The sequence below is a fragment of the Lagopus leucura genome, unplaced genomic scaffold, assembly GCF_019238085.1.
Source record: "Lagopus leucura isolate 7727_CA_CO unplaced genomic scaffold, USGS_WTPT01 Super-Scaffold_100021, whole genome shotgun sequence".
Taxonomy (NCBI): Eukaryota; Metazoa; Chordata; class Aves; order Galliformes; family Phasianidae; genus Lagopus; species Lagopus leucura.
Window position 1 is genome coordinate 5,161,862 of NW_024962274.1, and position 14,237 is coordinate 5,176,098.

The 14,237-nt window shown below is 44.9% G+C and overlaps 1 protein-coding gene across 1 annotated transcript; it reads right to left on the reverse strand.

Annotated features, from left to right (window-relative positions):
* Positions 1 to 11,918: 11,918 nt before the first annotated feature.
* CHST2 (carbohydrate sulfotransferase 2) lies at positions 11,919 to 14,160 on the reverse strand. Its single transcript, XM_042878535.1, has one exon. It carries the CDS (start codon positions 14,123 to 14,125, stop codon positions 12,842 to 12,844), a length of 1,284 nt encoding a protein of 427 aa, XP_042734469.1. The 5' UTR covers positions 14,126 to 14,160; the 3' UTR covers positions 11,919 to 12,841.
* Between the last annotated feature and the right edge of the window lie 77 nt (positions 14,161 to 14,237).

Genomic DNA, 14,237 nt, shown 5'->3' on the forward strand with positions numbered 1-14,237 from the left:
GCTTCTCTAAGAACAGAAGTGATAACACAAGATTCCAATTTCATTATTCATAGGAAAACACTTGATGTAAAGATCTGCACATTACCAGAATCAAGTTACACTGTTTTAAGAGTAAAGGAAACCTATCAAGGCAATAGTATCTATCCTCTTAAACACTCATTATTCTAGAATATTAACTTCATAAACACCCTGCTTAGAAGCTGCACATTTGGGGCAGTGCCTGTGAAAAACTGATCCTTGATATCACAGCTTTTGCTAATTTTGAGATTCTTAAATTAGATTTTATTATTATTGTCAATTACAGCCCACTAATACCTTTGATCATCACTTCTGTACTAGAAACAGATATTGCATCTGAAGTCCTAAATGAGCACATTGAGAGTTTTCTGAAAGCTCAAAGAAAAAAAAAAATGCTTTTCAGAGGAAATTCATCTTTTGCTTGCCAAGGGGATCTCAGCCTCAGACAGGATTGAGTTGAAGATGCTGATTAGGCAGCTGGCACCAGAAGCTCACACAGTGCTTTTCTTCTCCTCCACTGAGTCCTCCCTGGGCAGCCCCTTCAGGCACAGTGAGGAACATCCATTGCTCAGTGGAGAGCAGGAATCCCAGTTAAAATTTACTTAGTTGTAGTCATTTGATGTAGAAAATAATGGTATTGTACAATCAAAGGTGCATCACAGAAGCACCTTTTTTGTGATGGGCAACACGCACGCAGTAGGAGCGGGTTTCACATAGTCCTGGATAGATATACTTGGATTTGGCATTAGTACAAATCTGATAAACATCCAGAAATATTCACCCTTCAATGAACTGATAGGGCCATTCATTTTTCAGCCCCATCAAATAACCAGCTGATTTTGCTATATCATCCACTGAACATTTCTACTCCCCATCAGAACTGAACATCCCACTGAAATAGAGGCACTCAGTAAAATCAAATGCATTGTCTAATGAGTCAGTGCATGGCCCATTACAGCTGAAGCCTTGCCTCTCATTTTGCATTCTGAAATGTGAGGCATTTTGTGATGAATATATTTAAGAATAAAATACACAATCAAATCTGAATCCTGATTCAGAGCAATAACGGAAGTATCTTTAACCATTTCTCTCAGTCAATCTGCATATTAAAGGCTCTTTTCAGGGTTTTAACAGCAAGAAAAAAAGACAGCAAGCATATTTCAATACCAAAAAAAAGTTCTACCCCTACCCACATGTCAGTCATATGGACAGCCAACGCTGTAGAGAGGGAACAAGGTGCGAGCTGCATCTCCCCTCTTCACAGCCTGGTTTGCTCATTCTGCCTAGGAGATTCTGGCATAAACATTTCCTCTTGTCCAAAGAGATATTTCTAGCACCAACTACCTGATAGCAGCCAGACTGAGCTACTCCTTAGGAAAACACTGAGGTTATTACTTAACTGGATCACAGACAGTAATCCATTACTGAAACAAATATTGCAAGTGAACCTGATAAATCAACTCTTTAGCTGGATGCATCCACTCCCTAAGCAGTTGCAGCTCTTTCCAACTTCACTGTATTGACTTTCTGACAAGAGATATCACTGCAGTGAAATCATGATGAAGCAGCAGATAAGAAAGTAAGAGTGCCAGATAAGCAACATGAATCCTTACACTGCCCCAGAAATAACAGTAGCATTCAGGAAACTTACTGCTTCCACAGAGGAAAAAAAAGTAACAAAAGTACTGCTGGAAACACACAGCAAAATTCCCCCTTAGTTCCTTGTAAAGCAGGCTAGATCACGTTACATCCCTGGTAGGATTAAAAAGTGTTTCACTGCCCCCAAAAGCTGCTCACTTGCAAACACTATCCCCACTGCATGGGCACAGATGACTGCACAGCTCTACAAGGTGGGAGATGTTTTGAAACAACCACATGCTGGAGATGCTTCTAGGATGCAGCAAGTACCAAGGCATAAATGGCTCTATACTAGAGTAAGGCACAGTTCAAAGGGGCATGGACAGCAACACTTTGAAGAAAGCCAAACATCCAGGAAAAAGTTAAGGTTACATATACGTGCAATGCTGTAAAGCTATGAAAAGCACAGCAACGACAGCATAGTAGCAAAGTCCAAGGCTGCAGCAATATTGAGAATAATGTAGCAAACGTAGCAGCTATGGATACCAGAAACAAAGGAAAGACTCTGCTTACCTTTAGAAGGCCTTAAGTACACAGGGATCTCCAGCAAGATACCTTCACCTCCACTGTGAACCCTTAAAAGAGGTCTGGGTGAATCCTGGCTCCACCCCTTCCAGTCACTCAGGTACATTGCATGCACCTGAGCACCCCAGGGTTGGCCCTGCCCTCCCACCAGGTGCTCAGTCAGCATTTCCAGCCACGACTCAGCATCTCTACTACAACATCTGAAAGCAATTATTGGAGATTTCAACCCCACTTCAGGGAGTGGGAGCATTACAGACTTCTCAGTTTAACAAAAAAGAGGAAGAGTTATTATGCAAAATGCTTCATTAAAAGAATAAGATGAGAAATCTATGCAAAGAGAATATTTGCCAGCTCTTCATCTAGCCTCCATTACAAACCCAAAGTGAGCTGTGTCCACACCTCAATTCCCAGCCCTCACCTTCAGAAATTTATTTTTATTTGGCTGCCCAATAGGATCTTACTCTTACACACACAAATGGAAGTAATCTTAATGTCTGTTCCTCCAACACCACATCTTGTGTGTGGCCTCCTAATGCACCCTCCACTCCATGATGATTTATATCAACATAGGAAATACTCCCTTTCCTATCTAAATTTCCTTAGATACAGTTTCTCTCTTTTACTCAATAGGAGTTTATGTGAGAATTATGTGTCTATGAGTTAAGACTGTATTCTAGCTTTAAGGCAATAATATTTTTTACTTATTATAGTTCTCAAATTAATAGTAAGTTAAATCAATGGGCTAAAGAGCCCCATGTGCATGATTATCTCGTGCTTCTCCAGCCACTGAGCAATCTCTCATACTTCAACACCTGCCCACGTTCCGTACATCCATAAGGCTGCCAGTGCACTGCACTTTTTGTCACATTACAATTCAGTGGATGCAAACAAGATGTTGCTTTCCCTGAAGTACTAGAGAGTTGAGTTAGAAAGAGTAACAGCTTTGTATAATGACATATTTAATATTTAAGTGAGAACGATCAGCTCTGAAACTAACTTTTTAGACAATAATATGGTCTGTTCTCTCAGGCACATTATCATCTCCTCACTGCCCCACTTGTTCACTGGCTCTCAGAGCACCCAACACAGGCTGGTGTTGCAGGTTGCTACTGCACGTGCTCATGGTCAGCCACTATATATCATTTGGTTATCATGGGATACTCCCCTCTCCCTGCCTATTTAAATGGAAAGCAAAGTATTGATACTGACACTTAACTCCAGGCACTAACAGCCTCTAAAGACAGCACTGGGGAGCCCTTCCCTCTCCTCTGAGCATTTTACATATGAGGTAGGAAAGAAATAATACTGGGCTTCTTGATTTAGCTTCAGTAACCTCATGCAGAAGAATTGCTGGGAACACTTGAGACAGCACTTCTGTTCTTTAATACGATTAACTGAGCCATTTTGAGAGTTTTTAAACACAAACCATTTTAAATGCATCATCTGCCTGCACAGCTAGCTCCTCTTTCTCTGAAGTTATGTTTAGCTTTCTCATTTTTCCTTATTTCACATTTCCACAGGGTGAAATTCAACAGCTACCTAGAAAGCTGTTACATACTATCCATACACAAAAACCAAGATCATCCAAGGATCCAGTGCAAGACTGATTTGTGCCCAATTCATTGTTTCAACAAAGAGTAAAAAATAATCAGGACACACATTCACAGTGGTCAGGGCAGTCAGTAAACTATCAGCTGAGCCCCCCCGCACATTCTCAGCGCCTCCCATGTAAACACCGGTAAAACAAAATGGGCCATTATTAGGCACAGTACCAAAGCCTGAAGCCTGCAGTAAGGAAAAAGTCCATCAGTTTCTTGATACGTTTAAGTAAGCTGTTGAAGTACACAAGCTCTGTCATAATATAAAAACTGGCAACTGGGAAGAATTAAACTTCAAAATAGTCTTTATTTCTGTGAAAGTGACAAAGATAAGTGGCGGGTTACAACTCACAGCAAGGCTTTTACCTCAAATTATTAATTACAGGAGAACTAATTAAGCAGCAAGGAGTCTGATCACCTACAGAGGCTGCATGACAAGTGAGGAGATGAGATCTCACCTGCACAAGAAGACAGCAATGTCACAGCAGCCATCTCAGCTAGCAGAGCAAGGGGAAAGGCAGACTTTTAGTAATTTACCTGGGGCAGGACTGCCTTTCCTCTAAACAGCTTCACAGCCAGTCTCAATAGGACTCACAACAGCAAGGAAATGCATGTATGTTTTTCTTTCTTCAGTCAGTACATGTTTGCGTGAGGAACGATTGATTCCAAAGGCTCTCCTTACCTGTAGGACAATTACTTCAGTTGCAGCACATCCCTGAAGAGATGAAGATAAGCAGAAGGACGCGTGTGTGTGTGTGTGTATAGTACCAAGCAGGACATGGCAGTGCCACACAACCAGCAGCAGCGTGCTGGTGGATCATGGTGCAAACAGGAGCTCAAAGATGCATGCCCAGAGCCCCAGTCCTGCACCCCAGCTTCTCAGGCCAGCAGCACCTTCCTGCCATTTCATGGGGCCTGCAGCCCACAGCCCTCAGACATCGCTGTTCCAAAGGGCCCCAGCTCCCAGCAAGCAGAGCTCTTATCATAAGTCTCCATCCCTTTCAGAACTCACTCAACTACAGCAAGTTTTTATGCCACATTACCTCACATTAACATATCCACAGTCTCGCTTTCTTCAGGCTTCAGCCCCTCAGTTACCAGCGCAAAACAGCACCCTCGCAGCCCCTGGCACTCCTCTCCTCAGTCCAGGTTAGGCTGCACTCCCAGACACACTCCACCTTCACCCACAGACCTCACCAGATTAGCACCCCATAGCACAGCCATCCTCACCCACCCCACTGCCACAGCACAGTCACCCCAGCTTACCTCCATCACAACAAGGCATCCACATGAGCTTCTCCTGGGAAGTGCAGGGTTCTGTACATCCACCTTGCTCCTCATTTCTTGTTTCTCTGCACTCAAGAAACAGCTGTGTCCCAGCCAATGCACTTTGAAGGTTTACCATGCCTTCTACAACACACCTGGGCACAGCAGCCTCGCCACCTCCATTCCTCTGGTAAGGCACAGAAACCCATTGCACCAGACCTCAGGGCAGCTCTTAGTCACCTTCCCGCCAATTTCCAGCAGTCCAGAGGCTGCAACAAATACCCCCAACCCTTTCTTCTTAAAGGGGCCAAATCCTGATCACCCTAAAAAACAATTTCACTCCAGTCAAGAGAAGCACCACCCAACACTTTCCCTCTCCAGAGGCGTCCCTGAGGAAGACTGCTACCCCCTCCCCTGCTGGGCCTGGTACTCAGCCAGCTGCCACCCATCAGGCTAATGGTGTAGGGCAGCCCTGAAATGAGTGCAGCTGGGCCAGCCCCTGCACCCAGCAGGACACAGACACACATGGACACAAATAAAAGGCGGGGGAAGGGAAGACTTCTGGTTTTGTCCCATTTTCCCAAAAGACTGTTACCTGTTCATAAGGCAAAAGCATTAAACCCCAGGTCTCCTCAATTTCTTCAGGTGGTCCTTCTCCACTTGCACTTGGTTCCTAACTAGTGCTTCTGTGGAACTGCATCCAAAGGTTGAGGTTACTTCTCTGGCACAATACTGGATAAAACATTTATTTATTAAAGCATCTGAGGTTGAAGAGTGTGCGAGATGGGCCCTATCAGGAAGTTTCCTGGATTAAAGCAATGTAGCAGATCTCCTCTGGACAGTGGCCACAGCATTAAACATTTATGCTGAGTATTTTCACCTCTTCTGAGCATGAGAGAATGTGGGATTAAGAACTAGATGTTAAACTCCTACAAAATAAAAGTGTTAAGGTCAGCACTGGCTGTGTCTTCCTCGTTCCTACAGTGAAACCAAGGAACACACGTAACTCTTTCCCACCACTTCTAGATTACTGCTGTAGCAAAATCTTTTTGTAACGAATACCCTTTATCACTGCCAGCACTGCTGCTCTAAACTGGAGCTATAGCCAGCAGAGCAGGTGAAAAGCACATCACACCACAGAGATCAGCATCCTTCAAGGCCCAGCTCTGCTCTGGCAGTCAGAGCTCCATGGGTGAAAGACATCGCATGTGTCCAGTCACCCCAAGACAGCACCGATGGAGTCGTATGTATTGTATTTTATGAGGAGAAGAGGACTAGCAGATATAAGGAGTGTCCTGAGGAGTCAGTCACCAACACACAAAGTTAGTAGTTTAAGAACACCCGCTCGCTGACTGTGTCCAGTTTTAGTCAATGGATCAGATAACGTGAGACTTAAAGGTTTCAATATCAGAGCAGTACAGCAAGCATCCATAGAAACACCAGTGGCTAACAATCAAATACTGAAAATGACTCTGGAAGTTATATGAACTCTAACTACGTCCCTTTTCCATTTTACAATTACTGTGATAAAAATGTTATGAGACACACATGGCTTGAAACAGATTATTACTGATAATCCTGGCTGGTGGGAGAAGCAACCATCTGACAGATGGAAAATAGGAAGGTGACAAGAATTTAGCAGACATGGGCGCTTCCTAAGAATTCATGCATTGAAGTCTGAATAAACATTTAGACAAAAGGTCAACAATTCTATTTCTATCTAAACCCAAAACAAATTAGGAAACCAAAAGTATTCAAATAATTATGAAAACTATTCCCATTTGAAATTCATCTTAATATAAATCGGGAAATCTAAAACTGTCAGCATTGGAAGTGAGGAACTCATTCCATGCACAGTGATTAATAACAAATGGTTACAGCACACAGCATCAGCACACTTCATCTTATATACTCTATGTTTTATCCTCTCTGCTTTCAGCATGCAAATGCCTTTGTTCATCCTTGTCTGACCTTGTTTCATTGTATCACTTGCTTCTTTCCATTTTCCTTAACAGTGTCTCTTCCTTCTTAGAGAAAAAAACAACTTCTGGTAGGCTCTGCTTTGCATTCCTTTCCTTTCTTCCAAATGAATTTATTTGCCTCTGCTCTCCTCCTTATTGCTCATGGGTAAAACAAGGGACATTGCTGGTTTCAGTGTTCTAATTGTGAATTTTTCCACAGACTTGCTAACCATTTTGCTGCTGGCCCTTTGAAACAGCTGAGCAGCAGCCAACAAGAAGTTTATGTAACATAATTAGCGATCGGGGGACAGTTGTGCCAAAGCATCGTGGTACACCATCAGGACAGCAATAGATTGCTCAGGGACCATGCAGTCTTCCAAGACTCACAAGGATAAAGCTTGGAGTAACCTGGTTTGACCCTGATCTAAGCCGAAGTTTGGACCTGAAACATTCTGAGTCCTCTTCCAATGTGCATTTCCATCATTTTTGGAAGCACCCTGAAATACAGCTTCCACCAACTCCTGCAGGATACCAGCATTCCAATGAACATGATGTGAAGGCATCTTTGAATGTCCTACTCAAAGCTTACTAATATCTTTAGAGCCCTTACAATGGCAGCTATAAGGTTCCAGTTAGCAACTTCAGCTCCCACTAATGTCATTAGAAAAAGTTTGCTCAGCACAGCTACCAGCCTGCCTTACTCAGAGTGCTTTATTAATAATTTCTCATTTGGAGAGTTCCTCCAATAAGATCTTTATCCTTTTTTCAAGCAGGAAAGACCCATTTTCATTCAAAACTCCTCAGAATAATGCTATTATATTCAGCCTGTGGTATCTGCAGGCTGTCCTGGCTACTTACCAACTTTTATGATAGGAACAAAGAGATGGTAATCTACTGCTCAACCTCAATTCCCTTCCCACCACCTCATTTATAATAAGAATATTCTTACGGTAGACAGTGAAGCGGGTGCCAAAATCTCACTTGCATCAGTGGATTGGGGAGGTTCCTCCTTGTGCTACATAAATCTTTATATGCATTTTACATGTTTTGTGTTTCATTGCGTAAGTAGATGAGTCTACAGTCCTAGTTCTCCCATTTATAAACTATTTTCATACCTTTTGTGGTATTGTGGATGCTGGCCCTTCGTGCATCAAGGGAAGACAGAGCACCTTAATATTTCACATTGACAATATTTTTGCATTGATCCACATGTTAAACACTCAGTTATACAGATATATTCTTGTGATCCTTTCCTGATCTCTTGATGCACAGATGTGAAGAGCTGCAACCACCTCTCCAAAAAATAAACACATGGAAGCTTTCCAACTTGCAAAGTTACTAGTCTGTATTCTATAGGCTCTATGCATTTTCTTTGCAGAGCTGATAATTTATGTGAAGAATCATGGAAATCCTGACAGCCAGTAGCTCCTATTGGAACACGTTAATAACTCATTTGATACCAGTGAACATGAAGACAGAAGGTAAAACATCTATTTCCCTGTACGTGTTTGTACTATAGTGAATATTGCTGAAATACCACATGTATTTTTGATTTTATAATACATGCCCACATTTTCAGTAGATCTTTCTTAGGAACTCTGATACAAAATGCGAACCACGTCCAATGACCGTCAGGGCAATTACCAGAGCACTATCAGAGACAGACACAACAAGAGCAGGCAGTCTCACGATTTCTTATAGCTTTCACATTAAATCTGCTTGCTCTATTCACACACATGATTCCAGCAGAGTAATATTTCTCCTGGTATAACACCTTTGATTGAAATGGCACTGGAGTGAGAACAATTGTGATCCATCTGATGAGAGCAGGCAGCGTTTGCCCAGTGTTCTATCTGTACGTTAAGCAGCCCCACAAAACACAATTGGTTTTCATTGGCTCAAAGAGACTCATGTCTGCATTCTGAGGGAAGCACAGGAGTAAAACTGAAGCACTGTCTCTAAGATCACCCCTTGCAGAATGCAGAAGCTCATGTGAAACCCCCTTTTGCTTTCAAAGACACTTAAAAACACACTACATAAATTAAAAATTGAAGGGAGAAATAAGAATTAAACCAGACTTCTTCTCATAGCCTAAGGGATGAAAAATACTTGTTTCAGAATTGATTACAGCCAGCAGTGGTTCATCTCTGGAGACCCAAGCTCAATTCGTAACTGAAAAACAAGGTTTGTGGTTTTAAATTAAGTCAGTTCCATTCCTCTTCCCAGTCACAGTGTGAAGTCAAACACCTGACAAAGTACAAAGTGGTCAGAACAAGTACTTCCTCCTTTTGTTAGAAAGACCCAAAGATACCTCATGCAACCGTCTTTTCTTTATCAATGTTTAGTAAGTTGCAACTTGCACACTTTGCACATCTTGTGTTTTAAATTGATTCAGTGTTTGGAGGACAGAGGGTTTTCCCGTGCTTTTGTGCATGTAGCAATCATGACCATTAAAAATGCTTCTACAATTTTCTGTATTTGTCAGAAGCAGAAAACAGCACATAGTCAAGTACTGACCTTTTTGTTCTATCAAAATAACATGCCAAGTCCTAAAAATGGTCTCCATCTCAATGCAGTGCAACTTAGTGCACTCAGCATCTCATTTATGTTATTGATTCTTCACTAATACAAGCACTATCTCCAGCTTAAGAAGCATGCTGTAATTAAATCAACCAAAAGCAAGCACAGGCATTATTTTTAAGCATAAGAGTTGAGTGTTATTTAAGTACTTTAACCTCTGCTAGATGTCTTCCCAACAACAGGCAGAGATCTTTGGAACCACGTCCATAATCTTTCTCATAGTCTATTTTTCCTCTATCATTTTCTTAATTCAAAACGTTTTTTTGTTGTTGTTGTTGTCTTAATTCCTCTAATCCTCTTTTCTGAATATACAAAAGCACTAAAAATGGCCTCTTTTAACTGCCAGTTGTTAATACTTATTCAATAGAGCAGCATACAGGGCAGGGCTCAGCCCAGCAGCACTGTACAAAGGCAGAGTCCCACTCAATTCTTCTGAAGCTTTGCCTAAACAAAAAAACTGCAATCCTTCATTTCAGCAAAAGAAGCTTTGCATTACTACATCCATCCATGAAAACATGCCCAGGTGCAGTTGGAATGCGTGCTGGGTAATTCCCTGCTGCAGTGTAGTAGGTGGAGCTCAAATTATGGACCAGATTCAGATGGCATAACTCTACTGACACACCGCTCATATCGAAGTGAAGCAGATGCTTCTAATACAGTGTGAGAAACACAGCCAGCGCTCTCTCAGAATGACAGGAAGCACTTTTTAATATAAAAAAGAGACTTCTAAAAGCTAAGTTAATCAGGATTATCTATTTCAGACTCCCAAAACTCAATTCCTGATCACTCAACCACAAAACTTTTGCAGGGGAGAGCAAGGAATTCTGCACACACACACGAACCCAAATTAAAAGAGCTTATGCTGACGGTGCTGCTGTGTGAAAGCCCCATTTAGGAACTGCATCAAAGCTTCACACTCCAGACAGCAGATCCAATGCCACAGACGCAGCACCCACCCCAGCAGGAGCTGGGCTCCCTGTCCCTGCGGGAGCACACAGCTCTGCAGAGGCACTGCAGCCTCCCTGGGCACTGCTGGCAACAGAGCTGCAAGCGCCGTGTGGCCGCTGCCACGGAAAGCATGGGCAGTTCATGCAGCAGCAGACAGACAAAAAGAAGTGACGTGCTCTATTAGCAGATGGGATTTTCAAGCACTGTCTCAGGGCACTCCGACTGGGAGAAAAAAGCAGGCTACAGCCCAAACCCAGTCAGTCTGAGATCCACTCAGGATCGAAGCAGAACACATACAGTAGTAACACAAAGCACCACATTCCACAGGACACTGCACCTTAGCCTGTATTTCAAATACCAAGTTAACTGTCCCTTCCATTTTTAACTCTTCCATCTGGAATTTGGGAATATATCCTAACAGGCCAATTATAACATTTCCCAGTGACCCGTACCATTAATGCGTTTAGGCTGACAGTGATGAACTAAGGGAATGAGCATGTGAATTGGTCTTTCAGCAAGGGTATGGGCAACCTTATGCTATGATCTTCTTACTAGTTTATTAGATATGTATTTCCTCTTCAAAGCAAGTTTAAGATCTAATACCAAAATTTCACCAAGAATTCAAATAGCACAGCAGCCAGTTATCATCTGTTTAACTTAAAGTCAAATACAGGAAACAGACACTTTACACATCAGTAACAATTGCACACACACACACTTATTGCATCCTATCTGTATAAATTAATTTTCACAAATCCATTTTGCTTTCTCTACCCATACTCACATTCACAGAAAGCACAACACACAGACAATGTGAAACACTTCCTGTAGAAAAGCCTACGGGCTCCTATGAGAATAGTCTGGCAAAACCACTTTTGTTTAAAAACTCAAGTTCCAAAATGAGCCTTCAAAGAGAATCAGAGACCCACCACCAAGATAAAACGTACTCGAGGTGACCACACTTTCCATGTGCAACCATCACATGATCTTTATTAAACCAGGACTTTTTCAGGAAATTATAAAAGTAGTAGCAAAACCCCATATTTTTCATCAGGTTTAACAACAGGACAGTCTCTCTCAGCAGAGCTCCCAGACAGAGCCAGACCACCATCTGGCTCCATCGTGGAGCAATGACAACTCACACAAGCGAGCACCTCGCAGCGCTCAGGATGCACGCACTCGGGTGGCTCTGCACAGCTCCATTACAGCCATGAACACACAGCTGCACACAGTCTCCCTCCTCAGAACAGAAACACACCCTCAGACACTCAAACAAGGGGGAAAATACAACATTTTATGCATTTTTCTACGCTTCCCTGATACGCCTGTTACCAATGAACGTCAAGAAATATCTTAAATATCTCACTGCATTGTTAGCACTATATACTATATATAATTTTAATTGTTTTCACACATGCTAATGTTTCCAGTATGATAAATGTCTTTTTAAATCCTGCAGTTTTGTCACACTTCGGTTTGACGGTGACTCCCAGGCATACATATCAAGACAAAAATAAATACTGCTCTGGTGGCAAACACTTCAGAACTCTTAGGACGCTAATACAGTGGCACTTGAAGACTTTTTAAATACAACAACAAAAGACAGTTGTTAAATAGAAGCCTGCTCTGACACAGCTACAGAACCCGCACTGCATCTGTGAGTCCATCCCTGTTTGTGCACGAACAGCTTCCGATCTTCGGACACATCAATGTTACACTCCAGCCCTCTGCCCATAACCTTAAAAAAGCCCTCGGTGCTATTCCAAGCAAGCCTCCCCTCTAGCTGTACATCAGAAACGCTGTAATTCCCAAACAATTGAGGTAATTATAAAAATGAATATCATTTATTGTTTGTTACTCTCATGTCTTAACACTTACTTCCACACAAAAGCCTGATTTTCAGCATCGCTTCCCAAGGGCATCTCCTCTCCACCCAGGGAGACATAAATGGATGAGAAATTGTGCCGGAGTTTTTGCTATCACCTTTCAGCCCACACGAACTCCATAAATAAGGTTTTGGTAGGAGGCTCCCCCGACATTTTAGAGAAGGGGAAAGGGAGCTTCCACTCATTTTCAGTTCCACTTTATTTTCTGTTTTAAATCACATCTAACCCATTGCAAGTGAAGAAAAGGAAAAAAAAAGAAAGAAAAAAAAAAGAAAGAAAAAAGAAAAAAAAAAAACAACCAGAAATCATCACATTACTACTGCATGTTACCCTTCAGCAGTCTTTGGAGGAACCCAGAACCCTCTCCTGACCCCCACCCTTCCACCAGCCCAGAGGGGCTCGGCCACATAGCGCTGCCCGCTCACAGCCGCGGCTTCCTGAGCAACGTTCTGCTTAGGTCCTTCACCTCCTCGGGGCTGCCAACCCGCTCGTAGCCCAGCAGGGCCATGGGCTGCTGGCAGTACTCCTCCACCTGCTTGATCTGCTGGAAGCTGAGCGCAGTCCTCCAGGCGCTCAGCGCCTGCGTGGCATTCCGGGCCGATACCACAAAGGGTTTGGAGGAATAGCCGGGGCCACTGGTCATGTTGAGGGTGAACTTCTCCATCTCCGGGCTGACCGCCAGGTTAACAAAGCCGTACACCTGCCGCAGGGTCTTGATGGGCTCCATCACCAGGTCCTCGTAGCGCACAGCCATGTAGTTGCCCCGCAGCCAGTCCGGGGGGTGCAGGGCAGTCTGCAGGGTCTTGGCCATGCTGCTACAGATGACCTCCATGGCACCCAGGGCGTGGTAGTCCGAGCCGCCCCCGCCGTCCTTCTTCCCGCCCAGCTTGTGGCCGGCGTCGAGGAAGGGCATGCGGTGGATGCGGGGGTCGCGGCTCCTCACCACCTGCAGGCTCTCCCGGATGAGGCCGTGTCGGGATTTGATGCGGGAGCTGGCGACCGCCCGCGGGTCCCGCACCAGGTGGATGACTTTGAGGTCCAGGGTGGGGTCCCGCATCAGCGGGGCGAGGACGGCCAGGTCGAAGACGCGCACGCCTTTGATGACCAGCGTGCGGTACTTGTGGCACTCCTCCTGGAAGCGGCTGAGGCGCTGCGGGGGACACTTCTTGCACACGCGGTCGTCCACCATGCCCACCACCTCCTTGCGGTAGGCCGGGCACAGGGGGGACGAGCAGATCACCTTGTTGGTGGCCGCCCCGAAGATGCCCAGCGTTGTCAGGTTCTTCCCGGCGCCCGCCGTGCTGTACAGCTGGAACACGGAGAGGTCGCAGCGGTACAGGGAGCTCAGCATGTCGCGGGCCGCTCCCTGCAGCGAGACGGCGTCCCCGGGATACAGCTTCTGCCAGACGTGCCACACGGGCTCGTAGAGAAAGAACACCTCGGGGTTCTGGTTGAAGAGCTCCCCGAAGAAGGACGACCCGGAGCGCCAGGTGGTGAATACGTACACCAGCTGCCTCCGCCCGCTCTGCGGAGCGCTGCTCCCGGCCGGCGGCGGAGGGGGCCGCTGGCGGGGGACGGCCGGGGGCTCCCCGCAGCGCCGCGGCTCCCGCCGCCACTTGTACTCCAGCAGGTTGAGGGCGGCGAGGAGCAGCAGGAGCGCGTAGCCCAGGCAAAGCGCCAGCGCTTTCCGCCGGCACACTTTCATGCTGGGCGGCGGCGGCGGCGGGGCCAACTGTTGCTCAGCGCCCCGGCGCCCCGGGGCCCGCGGCGGGCAGCAGGGCGCACCGCCCCCGGCGCCGTCTCCCGGCCGGCCCCCC